This window comes from Equus asinus, chromosome 11, assembly GCF_041296235.1.
Source record: "Equus asinus isolate D_3611 breed Donkey chromosome 11, EquAss-T2T_v2, whole genome shotgun sequence".
Taxonomy (NCBI): Eukaryota; Metazoa; Chordata; class Mammalia; order Perissodactyla; family Equidae; genus Equus; species Equus asinus.
The window spans coordinates 75,365,078-75,389,163 of record NC_091800.1 but is presented as its reverse complement, the minus strand read 5'-3'; the positions used below and the strand labels follow the sequence as shown (position 1 = coordinate 75,389,163).

General features: G+C 38.5%; 1 protein-coding gene across 6 annotated transcripts in view; it reads right to left on the bottom strand.

The window, feature by feature from the left end:
• Positions 1-24,086, bottom strand: part of LOC106830082 (basic immunoglobulin-like variable motif-containing protein) — a 70,018-nt gene that overhangs the window by 15,919 nt on the left and 30,013 nt on the right. For 2 of the 6 annotated variants that reach the window (XR_011506647.1, XR_011506646.1), the window contains 5 exons: positions 22,906-23,038; positions 20,859-20,945; positions 19,705-19,801; positions 18,465-18,870; positions 17,148-17,481 (listed from right to left, as the gene is read on the bottom strand). Coding sequence is in view for 4 of the 6 variants with exons in the window: in XM_070520129.1 (XP_070376230.1) it covers positions 315-522; positions 2,462-2,605; positions 4,794-4,854; positions 6,174-6,260; positions 6,922-7,037; positions 8,404-8,579; positions 18,639-18,870; positions 19,705-19,801; positions 20,859-20,945; positions 22,906-23,038 (1,341 nt within the window). In the remaining 2 variants the exon portion in view is untranslated. Of the gene's footprint in view, positions 1-314; positions 523-2,461; positions 2,606-4,793; positions 4,855-6,173; positions 6,261-6,921; positions 7,038-8,403; positions 8,580-13,612; positions 14,168-16,157; positions 18,871-19,704; positions 19,802-20,858; positions 20,946-22,905; positions 23,039-24,086 lie in introns of those variants that run through there. The other 4 variants (XM_070520128.1, XM_070520127.1, XM_070520129.1 and 1 more) reach the window with 3 other exon arrangements.

Below are 24,086 nucleotides of genomic sequence, written 5' to 3'. Positions count from 1 at the left end.
CTTAAGAAAAATTAAAACATTTCTCACTATCTAGTTGTACAGTGTGGTAATATACTTCTAGTAAGATGAATAAGAGAATACAGGTTCTCATAAGTAAAGTTACAGATTTTCATGTAATCAGCACTAAGAATTAATTCATCAGTTAATTTGAAAGTGGGTTGGTACGATACTAGTTAATCCATTAATACCAATATACATTTATTATTACAGAAGTAAGTCTTCATTAATATTATCCAGGGGTGGGGGGTTACAGAATTCAGAGACAAAGGATATTTTTGGTTTTCAACCATGAAATAAGTGATGGTGCCCAATACCTTTTATCAAGATGTAGTGTGAAGTGTCTTCAGAGACCACTCTCCTTGACTCTACCTCCTTCAAAAAGCCCCCTTCGTCCTCATACTGCCTTTGGATTTGCCCTGAATGTTGCTGATTCATTTCCTTTTGAACATTTTCTATGCGTTGGTTTAGATAGTTTTTTTTAAGCAAACCTTTAAGCTGGTACTGTGAAAAATCACTGGACTCCTAAAGCAAAATAAATAATAAGGTGATGTTTTTATATTAAATATAGATAACATTCTCATATTTCCATCCTTTTCCCCAAAAGTGGACAAAAAGTAATTGATTTTCTTCATTGGTGGTATTTTCATATTATAAAAGTAAAATTTGAATACTAAGAAAAAACTATAACTGCCTTATTAAAGAATAATCTTTAAAACAAACAGAACTGGGCAAAAGAAATCATGGATACTATTTATGATTTAATCATTTACTCGAAAAACATTCATTGAGCATGTAATCCATGCCAGGCACTGTGACATTTTGCTTATGGCTTAACAGATAGACAACCTTTCAGAATACAAATAAATATGAAAGTAAAGTGCCTGGTACAGTCCTTGGCCCATAAAAGAAACACAGTAAATCATAGCAATCACAGTTATGAATAATAATAGTTAACATTTATAAAGTGTTTCCTGTGTAAGGCATTCGTCTAAGTGATTTTATATATATCACCCCATTTTATTCTCAACTACCCTATGAGACGGATGTCATTATCCCCATTCTACAGATGAAGAACCTGAGACTTAAACAGGTTAGGTAACCTCCCTGGAGCCACATGGCTAGTAAGTGGTAGATCTGCGACCAAAAGTGAGTTGCTAACCCTTATAGTATACTGTTTTTATTACTATGATGCTTACTACTATTGTGATCAATTACCATCACTACTACTATCAATATTGCATTTGCCCAATGTACAGATGACACAAAGGTCCAAACTGGATGACTTAGAACCTCCCTTCTCATCAGTTACAGATCCATGAGCTGCTGTGCCATACTACCCTACTCTCCCAGAGGTTCCGTGGTGACAGAGAGAGAATAAAGTGGAGCAAACAATTAGAGGCTCTCTCTCCTCCTCCCATTCCTTCCCCCACTATTGTTTATATATCCCAAATTCTATTTCTTAAATAATCAGCCAGAGATCTTCTCACACTTAAGAAATAAAAAGCTTGACAGACTGACCCTGGATTTTTCCCCTGAAACGAAAATAAATTTCATTCTGTCTTTTGTATCTCATTTCTGTGCACCTTAGTATTTTCCTATGTTCATATTCTTCACAGAAAAATGGAAAAGAGTGATGGGAAATGAAATATTTCCTGCCTTTTTCATATTTTTGGTATCAATTTAAGAAATGGCCAAAAGTCTACAGAAAAATGAATACTACATCAATTCATTAGGAATAATAATGCCTTAAAATTTATATTGCATCCTACAGTGAGTTAAAGGAGAACAATTTTAGAAATAATAGCTGGTAGCAATATAAAGGGAAACAAAAGTCATTCAGCAATAAAGACAGCAGTAAGTAATGGTGTAGTATGTACAGGAGACATGCTCAACAAAACCCAACCCAACTCCACACGCGTCCCGGTTCCAGCATTCTGTGGTTGTGGAGCCACCATGAGATGCTCCAAGCTGAGGAATTCACCACTAAATTCCCTATGACCACTGTCCAGAAAAAGGGAGAGGGAAGATGGAAATCCAACTGCATTTCTAGGCCTGCAGCAGAGGAAGAGATACCTGAACTTCAAGTTAGAACATACTTTTCCATTGTGATTAGATTCTATACTACTATTAGTCTTCTACAGACAATGTATATGAGGGGTTAAAATAACTTTTATGAACTAACCTAAGAATTGAACCACTAAGCACACTCTGAGCTATGAGAACACACAGGAGAAGACAAGACCTGGTCTTGGGTGGAAAGTCAAGAAAGGCTTCTTTGAGTACGTATTTATAAGTTCAAACATAAATATATGATGCTTCATAGGATCTCTGAGATACACAAGTGCTGTTTACTGGAAATGGATGTTGTATAAGTAATGTTCATCAATTTTCTCTTTTTTCCTAATGAAAAATTTTGCTGAAGTTCTTAATCTAAGCATTAATGTGCTGTTGTATATTTCACCTCTGGCATTGCTTCAAATAATGTTCTTCTTCGCTTGGTAAATTCTTTCATATCAGTCAAGATTTCATGCTTTATTTCGGGGGGCAAGCTGCAGAAGTCTTCAGACTCAATATCTACAGCCTGAGGATTGTGAAAGAACTCTTCCTGGAAACAGTAAAATGTAACACCATGAAATTTACACTTCATACACTTAATTCTATTCATCATGACAGATATTTTTTGTGCATATATCATAAACAGACTTCTACATAACCTACGATAGACTAAACACAGTTGTACATAATCTGCAACAGGCCTCAAAGTGAATATGCAGATTAGGGAATGTATCCATTCACTCGTTCATTTATTCAAAATAAAAAATACTTACTAGGCACCCCTAATCTGCCAGGCCCGTTCCACATGCTAGAGTACTGAGGAGATCATGCCAAACAAGGTCTTTACTCTTAGGAGTGGAGTAAGACATATGATAAACATATAATTGAACAAGACAACAATGAGAAAATAAAGCACATTAATCTGACAAGAGAGTTGATTAGGAGAATAGGAAGAGAAAAAAATTTATTTGATAGATAGAGAAGACCTCACTAAAAAACTGACCTGTGAGCAGAGACATGAAAGACACCAAAATGCCTGATCAGGGACAGAGCATCCCAGGTTGTGGGAACAGCAAGTACAAGGGCCCTGAGGCAGGAATGAGCCTATGAATTCGAATAATATTTATAATTCCCTTAATTAGATTAGTTTTATTTTGCTCTTAACAAAAAATTAAAAGTGAGAAATTTCACAAACATGGAAAAGTGTAAAACTCTTCTTTTAACTAATTACCAAAAGTACTTTAAAACTCTTCATTAATAAAGAAGATAAAATAACTCAATTTGCTTTCCTGTATGTATGTATGTATGTGTGTATGTATGTTGTGTGTGTATGTGAAAACCAATCAGCACTTAGGACAGGCCAGTCATGCTCAGAGCTTTGCACGCTTTCCCTCACTGATGCTTCCTATGTGGAAGGCATTGATATTATTTTTGTTTTACAAAAAAATAGAGAAGAAAGCCTTGGAGATGTTAATTTGTCTAAGATCACACAGCCAGTAACTTAAATTCAGGTCTTTCTGACCATGAGGTCCATGGTCTTCACAAAGATGGTTATCACTTGCTGCATTAAAAATGCAGAACTTCCATGAGTTGAAGGATCCTGAAGTTTTAGCTCAAAAGTCTTCTAAGAGATATACCAGAATAATATGAGCATACAAGAAACAATGAACTTTGGGATCAAGAAATGTTATCTGCTATTCTAAGAAACTTGCGAAAAATTTTAAAAACTTGTATATACAGTACAACCTCAATTTGTAAAAATGTTATTCATTGAAATATGTATGATGCTGGTTTTATAATATGTCCACAGGTTCTTGGACCCTCTTCTTGTCTGATTCCCCTCCCCTTAAATAGGGGCTGGCCTTAACTAGCTTCCAAGGAACAGAATATGGGGAAGGGAGGCTGCGTAATTTCCAAAGCTGGCTAGAAAAGACAACACAGTTCTTGCCTGGCATTTGCTCTTGGGATGCCTGTCCTTGGAACACAGTGTCACGCTGTGAACGAGCCCAGGCCACATGGAGAGGCCACAGGCAGGTGTTCTGGCTGACGGACAGCATCAACTGCCAGACATACGAGCAAGGAAGCCTCAAAAGGGGACTCCAGTCCCAGCTACAGTCTGACTGCTGACTGCATCTACGTGGGAGATGCTGAGAAAGAACTGCCTCGCTGAGCTCAATAACTCCCAGAACTGTAAGAGAAGGCGATGATAATAAGTGATGATAGTAACTGCATGCTACTAAGTTACACAGCAATAGATAACAGGAATGTACGCACTGACATGCATCTCTGTATATATACATATACACACATACCCAAATACACACACATACCCACACACATAGATATTCAACTATGAGGGGGTTGAGGGAAGAATGGACCAATATATTCCATAATGTTACTATTAGTCACTTATGGGTGGTATGTTTTCTACACTTTCACACAAGCAGTATTACTATTTACTTATTAGTTGGTTGATCAGTTGGTTGGAAAAGAAAGATGGCTTATTTTGGGTATCTAAATATACATAATTCCATATATATGTGTATGGATGCATGTGTATTTCATAAACACACATACACACACGAACACATACATAACAAACACAAGAAGAAGCCATCTGTCTTTGTTTTCTATCAGGAAATTCCATAAATTCATACTACCTCATTTAAATTATTCATTTTCATGTCATTCATTTCCTATAATAGAATAAATTCTGAATTCAAATATTATTTAAATACCTGTAATGCTTGTTTTTGATTCATTCTTTCTTGCCATTCTTTTTCGTCTTCCTCTTCTGAACTGAAAATCAAGCATAGATTTATAATATCTGTGATTTAATGACTATTTACAAAAATATTTCTTGGTAGTTATAAGGGCTGCAATGATGAATAAGATGGCAAGATATGTGCCGTCTTTGGTCTCACAGTCTGGTTTGGGACACGTTTAAATGAGCAATTACAATATGATGTAACAGCTTCCATCACAAGGGAAGAGCAGGCTGCTGGAGGTGTGATAAGGAGAGTTAGCTCACCCCCATCTGGCAGGTCCTGAAAATTTTCAGGAATCTCCTGCAGTTGCACTGCTTGGACTTCACCATAAAAACGTGAGGAGTCTAGTTGTAGGGTACGGGGAAAGTTCACGGAGAAAAGTGTTCCAGGCAGAAGAACTAAGTTCCACAAACATCTGAAAAGGAGGAAAAGAAAGCCTGCCTGTGGATGAAGAGGGAAAGCGATGAGGTTGGAGAAGCATGTGCTTAAGGGGTTGAAGCTTTCTCCTAGAGAAATGAGAAGCCAGGAAGTGTTTTAAGCAAGGAAATGATGATATCAGATTTGGGTTCTAACAGATTCCACATTACAAAGCAGAGACAGGGCTTGCCAGGGAGGGATTGCTGCAAAAGGGTAAGATCAAAGACAGAGACAGAGAAAGAAGTTCAGAAGCCATTACAGTAACCTAGAGACACGATGATGGAGGCAGTGATGAAGATAAAGAGAACTGGGTTGATTCAAAAGCTACTTGGCCTTTCGGGAGGTCCTGGAAAGGGAATGGGGACGGGTGGGGGGCAGAGATAAACTGTCTGACCCTCCACCTGCAAGTCAGCCACAGAAGCTACTGACAATTAACAGCCAGCCTGAGGAAGAGTCCACAGAGGAGCCTGAGAAGGAGGGGCCAGAGAGGTTCCAAGACAGCACAACAGCGCAGGTGGACGCTGTCATTAACTGCAGCCACAAAGTCCAGTAAGCTGAGAGCGGCTGACAACTGCAAAGCATCTACTAGATCCAGCAAGGAAGATGTTGTGTGTGGTCTTTTAGGATGCTGGTGTCAGAGCTGAGAAACAGGCAGATAGCACGTGTAAGAAAAACTAAAATTCATGTCATTGCGAACTATACACCAACAGTGCTAGCACAGGCTCACAGAATGAAAAAGAAACAAACCCTCCCAAACCATCAAAACACAAAAAGTTAGTAAATAAAAAATTTAGTCTTTAAAAAATATTCTAAAAGGTGTCAAGAATACAAATTTCAGATGTGTTAATTTCCACACGCCTTAGGTAGATGAAACATAAAGGTTTAAATCTGTTTGAATACAGCCATAATTAATATTTTTAAATAAACATTTACCTATTTTTTTCTTCTTCTTGTAAAGGTGGCAAAACATAGATGTCATCCTCTCTTCGAACCTGAGTAAGACTGGGTAGTGCTTCATCTCTGTAAAGTACACATGGACTTAGATGACAGGAAATAGAGGTCTGACTCAATCATACCCCTCCATTGATTACACCAACCCTACTGAGAAGGTGAGAAGGTGAAAACACAGGGGCAAGGGGTCACCCCTGCCGACCCAGCTGCCCAGGCCGCTGCTGCGAGAATAAGCGCAGCCTCGAGAAACAGGGAACTCCTTAGAGCCTCGGCCACAGCCTCAACTGGAGGCACCCAGCAGAGTGTTATAAGAGTAAAATGTGGGGGCCAGGCCCATAGCTGAGTGGCTTAGCTTTGGTGGCCCAGGTTCATGGGTTTGGATCCCAGGTGTGACCTACTCCACTTGTCAGCCTGCTGTGGAGGTGTCCCCCATACAAAGTAGGGGAAGACTGGCACAGATGCTACTTCAGAGCTAATCTTCCTCACAAAAAAAGAAAAGAAAAAAAACGTAAAACATGCCTGCAATGCAACACTACCACTTTTCTTCCTCATCATTCTCACAGGACAGAACTTCCACAACTTCAAATTACTAGGTCAAATGGACATCCCACTTATTCCTCTCACCCCAGCCTCTATTTTCTGCTGAGAGTTAAATTAGGGAAAGGGAACCACAGGAATCCAACGCAAAAATTAAAATTTGTAAAATGTATGTAATTTCTTTCCCTCTTGCCTTTTGCTTTTTAAGGCACTTTTGATAGCTTGTCTCTTCAAAAATGTTTTCAAAAGCTTCTCTGTAGTCTTTCTGGAGTCACTGGTTGCCAAATCCTTTCTGTGCCTTCTCTTAGCCTGTAAAAAGAAACAATGTAAGATTTTACTTCAGGGTGTTAGTATATTAAAAACACTTGTGATTTTTTCCACAGAATTGGGTTTGTCTAAGCTTTCAGACCATGCCTGTTTCAGTATTTCCTCCTAATTGCTGTCTCAGTATCTTTAGGTTTCTGCTCTGTAAAGGACACCCAGAGTTTCCATCCATGACCTAATAGGTTGGCTATTCTACAACACATTTGGAAACTATTTATTTACTTTGTTTCTTTCAAATGTCCTTTAATGTCCCCAAGAAGCCTAAAGCTTAATGATATATAATTAAGTAAATGCTTCCCAAAAGGGATTATTATATTAATTAACTAATTTATTCTTCAAATGTCACTGTTATGCTAAAACCAATTTCTGATACTGATTTTTACAAGAATACATTACTTATATGTAACTCTGTCCTTCAACATTCAAGAGTAAGTCATAAGAAATCCTAAAATGTATAGAAATATCTTGTAAGAAATGTCCAAGTAGGGAAAAGCGGAATAGTCTTTGTGCTTACAGTTGAATCAAGGCAGAAATACCAAAACATCTTTGCCTTCCTACTCCTTCCCAAAAGGTACAGTACTTGGCTAATTAAAAACTGCAACATTCACGACTGGACCTTTTACTGAGGCTACAATGTCCCCGAGCATTTACAAACCCTTACTTGTATCCTACGTCCTCACTTACTGAGACAGCATCTGTCTGGTAAGATGACAAAGTGATGAGTTGGCATTTTCACACATCAAAGTCATATATCCAAATGGGTGCTGTCATTCAGGGGGTAAACAATTACTCCAAAGTTCACAACATTTTTCAAACAGCGTTTTAAGTTATTTTCAGAATAAAGAAACTCATTCTCATTCTTTTATATCCTGTCCAATTTCCTTGCTTGATAGTCCACTTTAATCACACTTGGCCCCTCATAACATTGCTTACTCCTGAAATCCAATTCGCCTTTGAAAGAAGGCATGTTATCCCTGAGGGTCCTGACCTCAGACTCAGGGAGGTGCTTCCCCAATAAGTTTCCAATAATGCTCAGTGGCACGGCTGGAATACGTGGAAAATACCTGAGAAGATACTCTAAAGAGAAAACTCTCAATTGTAAGAATTTTAGTAGTTTTATGAAAAGTTAAATTGTATCACTGCATCCATGATGTATTCTCACAAATAAACCTTTTTTTAAAAGAAAAAGTGTTTATTTGTTCAAGATAAATGAAAACAGTTGAAATGAAACTGCACATATGTCAAAATAAGTCTTGATTTCCAAAATTCGAAAGAAAAAAACTAAACTTGTATGTGAACTTTTCTTTCTTTCAAAGAATGCAGGAAGAAAAAAAAAATAGCTGACTCTTACCAAAGTCTGTTTCTTCAACAGTGGAGCGTCCCCATCAAACACAAAAATAGGACGAATTCGAAAAAACAAGAGTTTGCAGAGCCGATGAAACAAAGTGAGAAGATGAGCATTTTCTATCGAGTTCCCATGGTGATCCCGGACTCCTTTAAGGGCTTGGTTTAACCAAATGCTAATATCTGGAAGAATTGTTAATGGAAAACATTCTGGAACTTCTTCCCTTCCCTTCAGAATTTCAGTTTCCTAATAACTGAGATCATCCAAATGTTGGAACTAAGTACTCATCACAATTCATTGGAAATTGAGAAATGTTTAGCACTGATGAAATCTACCTAACATCAGTTAAATTCACTTGAGCCCTTGTTACTACTATTCACATACTGAATTTTAAAACCTTACATAGACAGATGTATCCTTTAAAAGGTCTAATTGCAAAGAATTGCTTCTTTAAAAAACTAGTGATCACCACAGAATTTTAGTAAATTAACCCGCCTCTTTTGGAGAACAATTTGGCAATTCATAGCAAAAAACTTGCATTCTATCTTACCCAAAAATTCCACTTCCAGACATTTACCCTCAGGAAATCATCACAGATTTACAATATGAGCTACTTGTAAGAATGCTTGCTTATAATAATGAAAATATGAAAAAGAAACAATGTAAACAATGTTTACAAAACAATGTTTAATGTAAAAATTTTCCAACAGGTCTTTTTTTAAAACTAAATTACGATATACTGATTTGCTGGAATACCAAAGAATCCTTAAAAATGGAAGTTGGCAGAAGCATATATAGTGATAAGGAAGACAGTCACAAATTATTATTAAAAGAAATAAGACAGATTACAAAAGTATGGAAAGTATAATTCCGTTTTGTAACACACGCAATATATTATATATAAAAAACTAGAAGGTCAGACATCAAAATATTAAGAGCCGTTATCTCTGCTGTGATTACAAGTAATTTATGTTTTCCTCTTGGAGTTTTCTCTTATTTTTAAGCTTTTCTAAAAAACCCTTTTTAACAGATTAGTCTCTCTTTGTCCTAAGTCAGAGGGCCATGGCACTGCTGGTTTTCCTGCTCTCAATCTCTGCCAGTTCCTCGAACTCACCACTGAAGTGCTGACTTCAGCAGTGACCCCACTCAGGCCCTCCTCTTTCCTCCTGCCTGCTCTAGCTACCCAGGCTGGCTCAGCACCCCATACCACACCCTCTCCTCATGTGCATGCCTGCCCCAGAGCTCTCCCCGACCCCCAGACTGGATATCCTATTTGACATCTCCTGGCGCCTCAGACATTTCAAACTTAACGTGATCAACACTGAACTCAATGTCTTCTCACTAGGCTGCTCATGCCATTTCAGTGAATGCACCTCCATTCACTGAGCCAGAATTCTCGAATGTCATCCTATATACTCCTTTCATCCAGCCATTTCCAGGTCCTATCAATTCTACCTTCTACTCTATCTTGAAGGTATGTATTAGATTTCTTCAACATAGCTTCAGTGAAAACCCTTCAAAAACTTCCCATTGCCTTGAGGATAATATCTACAACTTCTCAGGGTGCAAGAGCCCTGAATTATCTGGCCTCTGCTCACTTCAAGCCACTGGGCTTTTTTTCAAACCCTGGAAATCAGTAAGCTCCTTCCTGCCTCCGAGGTCTTCTGACATGCTCCTTCCTCTGCCTAAAGCAGTTTCTCCCTCTCTTGTCCTAGTAATCTCCTACTTGTAAGTCTCAGTTATGGGTCACTGCCTCAGCCCAGATAAAGACTTCCAGCTATACACTCCTATTCAAAAACGCCTGCTTATTACCTGGTGGAAATCCTTCCACGCCCTGGGGATACAGCACTGAACAAAACAAAGCACTTGCACTTGTGGAGTTTACAATCTAGTGGGGGAGAAAACCAGACTGTGAGCTCCATGGCATGTCTAGACCACACTTCTGTGCACTGCCCTCCCTTTCACAGGGCATAGAAGAAGCAACAAGGATCTGCTATTAAATGAATTAAACAGTTAAATATTTAAATGAATGTACATTACCTAACTTACTACCATAAAAAATTAGACCCACCAACAATTAACTGAATATACATTATGCAACAAAATAACTAGTGTAAAGTAAGCTATCATTATACTCATTCCTATAACATTTGACTGCTACTATGTACCAGGCACATCCAAGATCCTAGGGATAGAACAGCAAACAACACAGCCATGAACAAAACAGATAAGGTCCCTATCCCCAAGAAGCTTACATTCTAATGGAGAAGATAGACAATTAAAAAATAAAGTAATAGCTATACAATACGTTAGGTTGCCAGTCAGTGCCAAGAACAAAATAAACAGAGTAAAAGGACAAGAGTGACTGGGGGGTCAATGGCTCCAATTGTTATGGAAATCCTATCAAAAGAAGTAACAGAGACCTGAATGAACAAGAGGAGTGAGGGAGTAAACTCTCAAGAGGAACAGCAGAGACAAGAGGAACAGCAAATACAAATGACTTGGGACAGAAGCACATCTCTGTTTAAGGGCAATGTGGCAAGAGCACAGTGAGAGGAGCAATGGCAGAAGTTGATGTGTGTACAGACGCTGTAAGGTTTCCAGAACGTGACCTAAGGGTCACCCTGGTGGGCATGTGAATAATAAACTATAAGGAAACCAGTTTTACAACTAGTTACAATAGCCCAAGTGAAAGCAGATGGTGGTGGCAGACATGACGAGAAGTGGTCGGATAAAGGATCCATCTTGGAAGGAGGATCTGGTGTTGACCTAGCTCTGCCCTGCATTGGATAAACACTTCTGCTTGCTACAGTACTGTATAGGATTAAACAAGTCTCTATTTAGCCCATTACTTTAGATTTTATAATCAAATGAGAAAACTTAATTTCAGATCTCAACTCTGCTATCCTTCAGAACTGGTTATGAGGCTTCTGAAACATAGATTACTAAATACAGATATGTCTAAAACTCTAAATCAAAGAGACTGAGATGGGTCTTTTTTTTCTTAATTAATCATAGGTAGTGCCAATTCTCAGCTAGGACTGAGAATTGCAGCTTGAGGTCCTTAAAGAACATATAAAATTAGGTAATCTGAAGATATCTGCATAATTCTTCATGTCTAATTTGAATAAGTTTATCAAAGGCAACTTTAAATTTATTCCAGAAAAGTTAAATCTGCAGCAAAGCCAAAAATCATTTTACAATAAGACCCAAAGGACCAATAGCATTTTGAAACAAAAAGTGAATTACTTTAGTTCTATTGTTAGGTGGCTGAAAATTTAATTAATCTCTATTAGTATGCATAAAGAGATTTAAATGGATTTTACAAATGTTAAGGTCCATAAGAGACAAAAGTTAACATGTTAACTTTTCATTATTGGACAAAGACACTTAGATTGTGTAAATAAATAAAACACTCAGCTATAGATGGTAAAAAGGCCAACAATTTATTATAGGGATCCAAGAGTAAATTATGAACCTGTTACAGTCATAGGTAATTTCTTAACTAACAAGTAAAACAAAAAAAAAAATATGAATATATTTCAGATATTTGAATTTTCATGAAAATGAAACAAAGCAAAATCAATTGTAGAACAAGCAAATATTCTCCTTTTACATATATATACACATATATATATGAAGTTATCATTATAAGTGGATTTATCTTTGATAGTCCTCTTTAAATGACTCATTCTCTCAGAAAAGCCTAATAAGCTCGTTAAAATGATTTCATGTCCCAAAAGAGCCTCTGAGCCATCTAAAAATAGATAATCTAAATTAAATGCTTTACCTTTCCTTACTCTCGACAACCTCCCAAAAAGTTAGAATGCTGAATTTGATGTGTAATATCAATACTTTTACAAGTTACTAATCATTCATACGGGTTGCAAAGTAAAATGACCTAAATCTTTGCTGAAGTTTTAAGGGTTCCTGTCACTGAAAACTGTCCTTTCATTCACATACAGTTCTAGGAAGAAAATCTTTACAAAGCAGTGATTTGAGGACCCACTAGAGGGCAGCAACAGCACACATGCTTTAAAAAAAAAAAAAACCTTTTCCTTTCCCTCACCCAACGTACCCCGCATACAAACTTTTAACTAAGCCAAAATTCCATACAGATTATCTCAAGATTACTCACTTTGCAAAAAAAATAATAATCTTACTTTATTTAAAAAATTATCAGCGTTCCATTATGTATAAATTGTCTACACACTAAAGAATAATGGCTCCTCAGCCAATGACTCCTTTGTCTCAACTCCCACTTACTCTTACATTGCATTTACCACTCCACAGCAATTATTTATATGCCTCTCTTCTTCACCCAGCGTATGAGCTCCTAGGCTCATAGATTCCCAATCAGGGAACTGGTGTAAGGTACCACCAGCTTCTGAAACAGAATACACACTCAAAGAAAAAAAAAAGCGACGAATGCTTGAATAAAAAGACCAAAATTTCAGAAATACCATTCACATGTTTTGATGATGAAAAAAACACATTTCATTCTAAAAGAAACACACACAAAACCCCAGCCAAACATGCACACAAACAACAGTCCTTAAAAAAGTCCATCACAGGGCTGGGAGAAAAATAATTCACTGCATAACTTTTTAAATCTTTTTAATGTACTATATGAATTTCGTATTCCAAAAACTTTAATTAAAAATAAAGTTATATACGTATGTAAATACAAATACAGAGTCAAACACTGGTCCACACGACCCTTCCTCTCTCTAATAAATAAACATAAATGGAGCAAGACTCAGGACAGCAGGGAAAACTACTGGAAGGAAGTCTCCTTCGTTTTCTCCATGCTGACCTCCCAACTAAGATAATACTTTTAAGATTTACAATATTAACAGTGTTACGCACTATTCTTAGCTTCTTTCATTTAAATAATCCCTTTATTCTTCATACCAACCGTGTGTAGATACTACTATCGCCTCCACTTTGCAGACGCGAGAACTAACGCAGAGAGAGGCGTAAAGTACCGCCCCTAAGTGATAAAACCTGAACTCCGATCCAGAGCAGTATGACTGCAAAGCCGGAGAAAAGCTGACACTTTGAAAGAGAACGTCCTGAAGGAGATTCTAGAGCTACGCCCTGGGCGAGACCGTCATCCCCCCAACACCGCTCTGCGGCCGCCCCACGGAGAACGCGGAGTGAGCACCCGACGCGCATCACTGCATCCCAAGCACCGAAGCCGCGTTAAGGATACCCACGGCGAGGATCTTCCCTTCCAGCGTCTCCGGGCTGACCTGGCGCCCCGAGCACTCCAGCAGCTTCCAGAGCCCCTGAACTCCCATGGGTGTCCGCGGAGCGCAACTCGGGGGCGGGGTCGCGGGAGACTTCTTATCCCAATCCTACAACCAGCCGCACCACCGCCCCTGACCACAGGAAGAGCTCCCCCTGCTCCCACTCTGGAAAGATGGAAAATAATAAAGAGCCAGAGGTTTTCCAAAGGAAGCTGGCACCAGCGGGAAAAGCACTTCCCAGCGGCTGACACTGCCTCCCGGAAGACAGACGGGACCAGAGAATGGCCGGTGGCGAGGAGAAGACGCAGCTCTTCGTCTCGCCCCGTGCTTCGGCCCAAACGTTTGCACTCTAACGGAAGACCGGGGCGAGGGCACAGCGCCGGCGAGACAAACAGCCCAGAAGACGTGCCTCCGCCGCTGCCTAAAGTCTTCTCGAATGAGTGCGTAAACCCTCCCGAAATGGAGCCTCACGGCTTCCGTCTAATACAATGCTCAGGGCGGAAGTCCTGCCTCACTGCGTGGACGTATATTTGCTGCGCCGTTGCACTCCGGAAGTGAGGGGGCGGTCCAGCCCCAGCGTTGGTGTTGCGTTAGCTCTGTGCTTCCTGCACGCTGGCGTGTTTTGGCGGGTAAACGTTGAAACGATGCGCCAATTCTGTCTTTGCTGAGGTGACGGTTTTCTGCGCTCTTTTTCAGTATCAGTTTCTCCCTACTGGGCCGCCCGTTGTGCAAACTTTATACTGTTTTACACGTGAAGTGACAACAGGAAGGGGGAGACTTTGTTGGTGTTTTTAATTTAATAAGTATTTGTCCGAGGACTTGTAGTAACTAGATAGTAATGTGATTTAAAGCCTTAACCCTTGAAGTAGAGTTTTCTCTAGCATCTGAAATTTAGGATTCCATGACTTGTAGGTCGGAAATGACAGGAAACTAATTGCCAGGGTATCTCCTGGAACGGCGGTCGCTCTGGACTGGTAAGGCCAAGACTCAGATCCCGACCACACCACATTATAGTGTTGAGCTTTGTCCGAGTAAACATTTGTTCAGAACTTCTGTTTCTTTGTCTGTAAACTGTGCATAAAACCAATCTCGCAGGCTATTTTGCCTAGGATCAGAGGTGATGTATATGAAGCGAAGTACTTAGCACTAGCAGTTAATAAATGATAGTCTAATCATACGTATTGGTTCAAATTTGAACTATTCAAACTAGATTCAAATTGAGTGAAAAGGTTGGTTTAAATGAACAGGTAATTTTGTTAAAGCAATCCTTTATGACAAAACTCTATCAAAAATTAGTTTTTAACGAAACTATTTCTATGCCCAAAGAGATGATTCACAGTAGCCACATTTAGTTGACCTAGTCACAACTAAATAGTCTATCAGGGGTAATCCTGACAGAGGGCTTTTTTGCATTAACTCCGTGTGTGAAGTAATTCCCAGAAATTGTTCCAAGTTGTGTTTTACAGATTAATATAATTGCCTATTTTTGTCTCCTCCCACGGTAGACTGTAAACTTTTTGAAGCCAAGAACTATTTTGTTGACTTATATCCCCTACTCCTGGCACTTAACAGGAATTACATAAATACACCTAAATGAACTCTTTCAGCTTCTAGTCTAAAGCTCTGCAGTGCATCTTGCACCCTGCTGAAAGAGAACCTCCTCTCAGGTCAGGCAGAGGTTAGTCCAGATCCCATCTGAGCTACATAATAACCGCGTATTAATGGGCTGAATTTTGTCCCCCTCCAAAATTCCTATGTTGAAGCCCTAACCCTCGGTACCTCAGAATGTGACTGTATTTGGAGGTAGGGCCTTTTAAAAGGTGATTAAGTTAAAATGAGGCCCTTAGGGTAAGCCTAACCCAATCTAACTGGTGTTCTAATAAGAAGAGGAAATTTGGACACACGGAGACACCAGGGATGTGTACATAAAGGAAAGACCTTGTGAGGACCCAGCAAGAGGCAGCCTTCTGCAAGCCAAGGAGAAAGGCTGAGGACAACACAAACCTGTCACCACTTTGATCTTGGACTTCTAGCTTCCAGAACTGTGAGAAAATAACTCTCTGATTAAGCCACCTGGTCCATGGTATTTGTTATGGTAGCCCTAGCAAACTAAGACACTCTATGACCGTGAGCAAGTTTCTTCAGCAGTGAGAGTCTGTGAATAAAATGGAGATGCCACTGTCTTCTTGGGGTTGCTCTGAGATCAGTAAATTTAACATTTAACATGAAACACCTACTAGCTAAAGGTGCTCAAAATTAGTTTGTTGAGTGACTGACTGAGGGAGAAAATCCTACGAGTAAAACTGAGATAGAGAGAGTGATGGATCCTAGAGTACCTTGCTTGAGCCCCTCCAGTGTCTGGGAGAAGGCAAGTTAGGAAGTGTTAGAGCTGCTGCACCAGCTTGCCCTAATGATGGGGCATAGTACTGAAAAGGAACATTTCAGGATTTGATCTAAATGAACATTTCTTACTACCAGAGAGCTGGGCAAAAACAAACAGCCAATGTGTGCATTTGAATACTATAAATGCTTTTAAAACCAGAGCAACATTTCTTGAATACAAATATTCTTCTGAAGGAACAGCAACTAAGGTGGATATTTGATTTACAAGGAATTGGCTCTTTTAGGTACTGTTTAAAGGGCTCTCTATCAAGATTCTGAACAGTAAAATGTACATCTTTTGGAGTAGTAATAATAGCAAGCACTTAAATAGCAATTCCTATTTACAAAGCACTGTTCTAAACATTTTACATATATTAACTTATTTAGTCTTCAATTTATAAAGTAGATACTGTTATTCTCATTTTACTAATGAGGAAATAAGCACAGAAAAATTCATCTTAACTTGCCCAACATGATACAGCTAGTAAGAGCAGATCCAGTATTTGAACCTTCAGTGCTTCTCTGGAGACTTCTAAGAAGAGCTGACCAAGAAATTAAATATGACAGGAATGTTACTAATCTTGAAAGAGAAGTGTGCAGTAACTTGCTTATAGTTTCTGGAAAAGTAGTCCTCAGTGTGCTCTTAATAACTGCCAAACTTGTAAGCCAAATTATTAAGTGATCATATATATCAAGACTTTATAAAAATTGTTTATGGCCAATACGTAATCTGTATAAACTCATCCTCCTTTCCTAGGTGTCACTGTGTTCTTTATGTTGCATTTGTCTTCCTTACTTCCAGCTCTTCCTGCCTACCTCATCTGAAATATTTGGTCAAACTCAATGAAATTGCTGATATTCAACCATGTTTAACCTACAAAAATGACATTTCATTTGGTTCAAGCTAATATAAGAATTAAGTTTTCTATTTTCTATTATAAAGTCTTATAGAAATCTAAAATTATAGTCATCATAATGTGTATTGTTCCATTGATTATAAAAATCAGACACAAGATGGCTTCTTATAACACACTACTCAGGCAAATTGTTGTGTACTTCAAACAGAATTATAAGGGTACTCTCCACCTAAAACAAAGGTTCAAAACATCCACATGATTAAAAGTAGAAAACAAAACTTTATTTGATGAAAACTTCTTAAAACTTCCAGTGCGAAGTAACAAAATCAGCAACCTACAAATCTCTTTCAGTCCTTTGCATTTCAAGCAAAATAGTCTCTTCAGAAAAATGACCATTTCATAATATATATCCCCTTCTGTAGGCTAGGCATGTCTGAGTGGATAAATGGATATAAAATTCAAAAGAGATGAAAATGAAAATATTTTAAAAATAAAAATCTGAACCCTCTCCTTGAGGTGTATTGCAATATGGTTACCAACATATTCAGCACCTTGTAATAATCAAGTTACTGATTTGAGTCCTGGACCAGCCCCTGAAATGAAAGAAAAAGAGATCCTAGTCCTTCATGAGTCATGGGTTGGCAGCAGAAGAAAATTGGAAAGCAACAAGAGAGGAGCTCAAATATGTGAAATACATACTTTCTGAACTATTTAACACTCACTTCAAACAGCTAGTTGTCTACATGGTTTAAAAAAGGAGTCAGCTCAGAGTTTGAAAGATGGATAGTTGCCCTCTGAGTGACGTGGCATCCTAATGCATCTTTACTGCTGTTATCAACAGATGACTCCATACTGAGAGGCCAATCAGATATCGAAGATCACATTTCACAGATTACCTTGGGTACAGAAACTGGATACCACTTGTTCTTTTACTCTATCCCTAAAACAAGGTTTACTGTAGACTTACAGAAGTCTTTCAAGACCTAAAGTTCTTGTCAATATTGGGTAGTAACGTACCAAGTCAAGAAAATCAAGAATATCCTGAATCAATGCACTAAGTCACCCACTTGCACCAATAGAAAAGATCAGTTTCTTGAGTTTTTTCACTTTTGCCTCTTTATTGAGAATCCTGAGAAAGTTAACCAGGAGAGAAATGAGGCAGGCAAGATACTGCTACAAGTGAAAGAATTACTAGACTCACTAAATAATTTTAAATGAGCTTTAACCATGAGAGAAAACTAGAAATCAATAGCCCCAATGTTTTTTTTTTTTAAAGGCAGATGGTGCCTTACATCTTTAGCTTAGGAATAAAACTACTGGCAACAAATTCTGGGGATCATGATGTAAGAAATCATTTCATGCTTAAGTATTTCAAATCCTGATGCTATGAAGAGAATTTGTGTTTGATCCATTTATATGTAATTTTATTGGATTTTGTGAAATTGTCCAGAATGTTTATATACTCTTAAATTTAAAAAGACAATAATCTGTGCTTATCTGCTTATATATCTGAAATCACCCATCATAATCATAAACAAGCCTATTTACTGGAGAACTACAAGGTTATGTTTCTTACCACAAGACCTGTGCCTATTTCATGTAGACTTAGTAAAATCTACTACTGTCTTAATGCAGTCCTGTATAGACCGGTTCCGTGTGTAACACGAGTTTTTCAGTACCCAGCATAATCAGTCATTCCCATCATAATCACTGTAACGCTGGTAGCCATTGTTCCTTCTCTCGTGGATACTGGACATCTTTTTCCATGACGAATCCTGATGGAAACTAGCACTGAAAGACCGTCCCAGACGCCCATGCTGCTTCTTTGAGATATTGTCTTCACTCTCAGATTTGGCAAGTCCCGGGCCATGTGTTGGAGGCTGTGATTCTTGTCTAATGGTTCCAAATCCAAAGTTCCAAAGGCCAAATCTTTGCCAATTAAGTCTCTGGAATGCTATAATGCAATGCAAATTTCCCCCAACCTGAGAAGAAAAAAAAGTTGAGTGAAGAAAATGACAGGAAATGAATTCTACTAATATGTGGGTTTCTATGAATTCCCTTATTTTGTCCCTCTTCTCACTACTTATCCTTTTAGACATCATCAGATCACATTATCCTGCATTCTTCCTGACCAGCTGCCTTTACAAAAATAGCAATGCCCACAAGAGCCAAAATACCTTCCCTCATAAGCTTCTCTACCACTCTCACACTATCACCTCTCCATCTGCCTAATCCAAACAGCAAGATCATTCCTCTTCCTCTCTCTCCAATACAGTCTCACATGGCAGTAGGAATATGTCAATGGGATGTCTCCTTGGTCCACAGACTCTACCATTCCCTGAGAACAGCCCCAGCAGCCTTGTTTGTACACATGGCTCTGCCCCATGGCCACAGTTAATTTGTCTCAGGAGTGAACACCTGACCCAAGTTGGGCCAAGACTGGAATTAGGCCTGAGGCAGGCCAGTCTCAGTCTAGCCTGTTCATCTAGAAGAGAGATATAAAGATGATGATGATCTTTAGGAAGTAAGTAATCAGACAAAAAGAGAGACCAGAACAACATATGACTCCCAGAAGAATGAGTCAGACTAGCTACTTGACCCCTGCTAACCATTCTTTGACCTGGTACCAGTCCCCTCTGAATCCAGGCTATACTCCTTGCCCTTCTGTTTTAAAGACATGCCTGTATCCTTAAAGTAATTTTCACTTTTCTAAGATAGTCTGAACTGGGTTTCTGTTAGTTACAACCTAGACTGCTCAGTAAAATACTGCATTTTGGCAAATTGTTAAATACCTTCAGATATAATGGTGTTCTTACCTTCTTTGTTTTTCGATACTGTAGCCCCCTCTCTAAGTGCCGGATATCTAGATACTCTGGGTTTTGAGTGTTTAGATCAGTAACGATATCTGCCCATCTGTAGTTAAGGGGGAAGAATAAAGCACAGTTTTCTTTAAGTACAAAATGCCATTGTAATGGAACTTTTCACATGAGCAATTTACTACAATATTACCATGGCAGCAAGTCTCTTATATCAGGATTGTTCCACCTACTAAGCTTTAATAAAGTCTTGTTTTTATGACGATTCTGTTTATCCAACTAATGCTAAGGTTCTCAGTTTAAAAATGATTCCTCTCCCTATGAAATATCAACCTGTTGATGACATCCTACAGGCTAAAGTAGAAACTTTCCATATTTCCTTTTTAATTAGAGTCAAGTACATTTTCAAACAATTTAAAAGTTAACATGTCTTTACTTACAGACAACATGATTGATTGTATACAAAATCCAAAGCAATTACAAATTGCTTTGCATTGCAAAACTTACTAGAACTAATAAGTTAATTTGGTAAAGATGCAAGATTTAAGGCCTATGTAGAAAAATCAATTGTATTTTTGTAAACTACCAAGAAATAATTGGGAAGTGAATTTTTGTTTTTTTTTTTTTGAGGAAGAATAGCCCTGAGCTAACTACTGCCAATCCTCCTCTTTTTGCTGAGGAAGCCTGGCCCTGAGCTAACATCCATGCCCATCTTCCTCTACTTTATATGTGGGACACCTACCACAGCATGGCTTTTGCCAAGCGGTGCCATGTTCGCACCCGGATCCCAACTGGTGAACCCTGGGCCATCAAGAAGCGGAACGTGTGAACTTAACCGCTGCACCACCGGGCTGGCCCAGGAAGTGAATTTTTAAAAAAATCAATTTATAATGCCATCCAAAAAACATAACACACTTAGGGAAAATTTTAACAAAATACATATAAAATTCCATATTGAAAAATACAAAACATTGCTCAGAAAAATTAAAGCTTTAATTAAGTGGAGACATCGTCTCTGCTCATAGATTGGAAGATTCCATATTGTTAAAATGTAATTCTCCCCAAACTAAACTATGGATTCTATGGATTCTATCCTAATCAAAATTCCAACAGGCTTTTTAGCAGAAATTGAAAAAAAAAAGAAGTTAACATACTTTTTACAATGAATAGCAGGATGTTTTCTACTTGATTCTCCAATTAAGATCCAATATTCTACTTCTTGTGGTGAGAGGGGCCCCCTGCTAAATATGAAATACATTCACAGTAAGCTTAATAAAAGTCATTAGCTCTCTTGAAAATATTGCTTCAACTATATATTAATAAAAGATATACTAAAGTTTATTCAAAGGTGGCATTTTTACTGCTAGAATAGATATTGGAGTTTAGGCTGGGGCAAATGTCTAAAGGCCATTGAAAAGAAAGCATACATTTAGGCCTTGATCCCCTATTACTAAATCTAGGGATAAAAAAGTTGAAATATACCACCTCTCAGCATCTTGGAGGAAAAAAAAAAATTCTAGCATGCTACCAGCATTCTTCAGCTACTCTTCTCCTTTCACTGTGCATTCAAAAAGTTTCAAAAGACATCCTAAAAATAAAACCCTAAAGCAACAATTCACCTGTGGAACTTTTTTTCGTTTTTTGAGGACAATTAGCCCTGAGCTAACATCTGCTGCCAGTCCTCCTCTTTTTGCTGAGGAAGACTGGCCCTGAGCTAACATCTGTGCCCATCTTCCTCTACTTTATATATGGGACGCCTGCCACAGCATGGCTTGACAAGCAGTGTGTGGGTCCGCACCCAGGATCCGAACCAGTGAACCCCGGGCTGCTGAAGCAGAGCACAAGAACTTAACCACTGCGCCACCAGGCCAGCCCCCAACCTGTGGAACTTTTAAACATACTGATGCCCTAATCCCACCCCTAGATATTCAAGTAGGACTGGAGTGGAGCGCAGGCAGGGTTGGTACAGATTTAAAAGCATCTCAGGTGACTCTTAGGTACAGGCAGAGGTGAGGAACTCTCCACTAGACAGTACAAAGTAGGAGTACCTACTTTTTCATGCTTTACATTTGACAGATGTCTGGAGAAAGATGAAGCTGCAGAATGCAACTATAGAAGAAAAGCAATATGCCTCACCTCCAGAGAGATGAATAAAGCTTTTCAGGATTCAGAGAGACCAAGTAGTCTCTCTCGTGCTCCTCATTCACAAAAATACAACGTCCAGCCTCCCACTTCTCCCAGCTGGCTCCTGCCTGTCTCAGGATTCCCCCACTCAGTGCCTTGAGTGGGCCTCAAAGGCTTACTGCCTCCAGCCTCAAAGAGCTCAGCCTATCCCCCCGAGGCCCAGCCATGCTCTCTCAGCCTGACGTTAGGCCCTCACTAAGAGAGCAACGCTGCCTCTTCCCCTTCCTCAGTTACCAATGCCACCACCCAGGAGTCAAACCGGAACCTCAGCCGGCTGAGAATAACTGTGCCTATCGATACTTTACTCAGTCTTCACGGCTTCTGTTTCCTCATTCTCAAATAGGACACCACTTCCTTTGCTTCTAACTATCCTGGCATCATCTCAACCCATCATGAAGAAAACTTGCCAAGGAGGAAAAAAAGTGTTAAAATTCAGTCACCCTCTCTTAATCATGGCTTGTCTCTTCTAAAAAGATACAAGTTTAACTGTATGTAAACATATATAGATAAACTTAAAATACATTTAAATATTTAATTTAAAAAATGTAAATAAATATTAGCTTTGGGCTGCCTTGTAGCCAGGAGGAAAGTGGAACTCCGATAAATTCCCTGTGTTTCACCATAAGAAAGGAAGTGCTTTTTAATGTACTCAGTTATGACAATCTTCTTGACACCAGATTCCATAATACATTTTCCATGTGGGACACTGGATGAGGACACTGAGACATAATAATGTAAAGTCCTTAACATCATTTTATAATAAACATAAAAGTGATTTTTCAAATGACTTTCTCTTGTCATGACTCTGAACAACAATATCCAAGTGGATGACGTAAGAGCACAATTAACCAAATGGCATTCTGCAAAAGAATAAGCTCAAATGTTTACAGAATAGTACCTGATGTAAGGAAAGCAAATCACCAAGCCGTCCAATTTCTAAGCACTAAATATTTCTTAAACGCTTTCTAAAACACATTTTCCTGATGAAGTATCCACATAAAGTTCGTAAATGCTTACCTGAAGGCTTTATTAGCTTTAACAGGAGTTGCTTCAAAGCCAATTGGACAAAAATAATGATTTTGGCAATGATAGATATAAGCCAGCGATTCATCTTTCAGTCCATGAGTTAACTTTGACAAGGCCCCTGGAGCTACAAAAAGCGAAAACAAACTGAAGGACCATAAAGCACTGTTTATGCTTCACACAAATGACTAGTTAAGGACTGAAATACAGAAAAGACATTACGCAAATCACACTGACATTGCTGGGGAAAACGAAAAGCTATTGGTGACACACAATAAATTGATTAATTTATTTTGAGTTTTACCCTTTAGACTGAAATTCAGATAAACTGAATAGCAAACTAAAGAATTGAAATATGTCCTTGCTTACCAAAATCTTCTAATATTATACATACTTGTCTGTGAAATTTAATTACTGTATAAAACGTAATACCTAGTGTATACAGCAATGGCCTCAGCTTTTCTGGTTGTACACATCTGTCACTAGAAATTTCTGAATAAGCATGCCCATTATAAGCATTTTTGTTTATAAACTATGTGCATTTACTGCTGTACTAATATGGCTTTATAAAAGATATACAAAAAGTAGGAATTTTAAATTACATTAAAATATATACATTCTGATATGTTCTTCCCGTACCACCATGAGCACCTTGCACAGCTCCTGTAGTGGGTACATCCCAATTTGAAGACCACTGAGGTATGTGGATAAATATAAATTCCAGATAATAAAGTTCCCAAAAGGGAAACTTTCCCCGCTACTAACACACAATTTAATCTTTTTACAGAAGTTACACAGACTAGAGGAATAGTTTTCATAAGCCAAGTGATGAGATGAGAACATCTCTTGAGACAGACTCATAGTACCATGGCATCCTCTTATAACTGCTCCTCCTTGTATGTTTCCCAAAGCTATATTAGTTGTGAAGTAATTTCGAAAGTATTACCATAAGAAACAAGCTTTATCAGCTCTCAATACTTAAGGCCATTAACTGCGGTTTCATTAACTTGCATCTCCTGGAAGAAACTAAATTATTCATGAACAAATAACCCATTAAAACTGGAAATCCTAAAAATAGTTGAAGCAGATAAAAGCTTGCAAGTAGTGGTTTCTCTGATTGACTTTCCGACCACTGAAATAGTTGATGACCGCTAAGAACAGCAGGTAAATGGCTG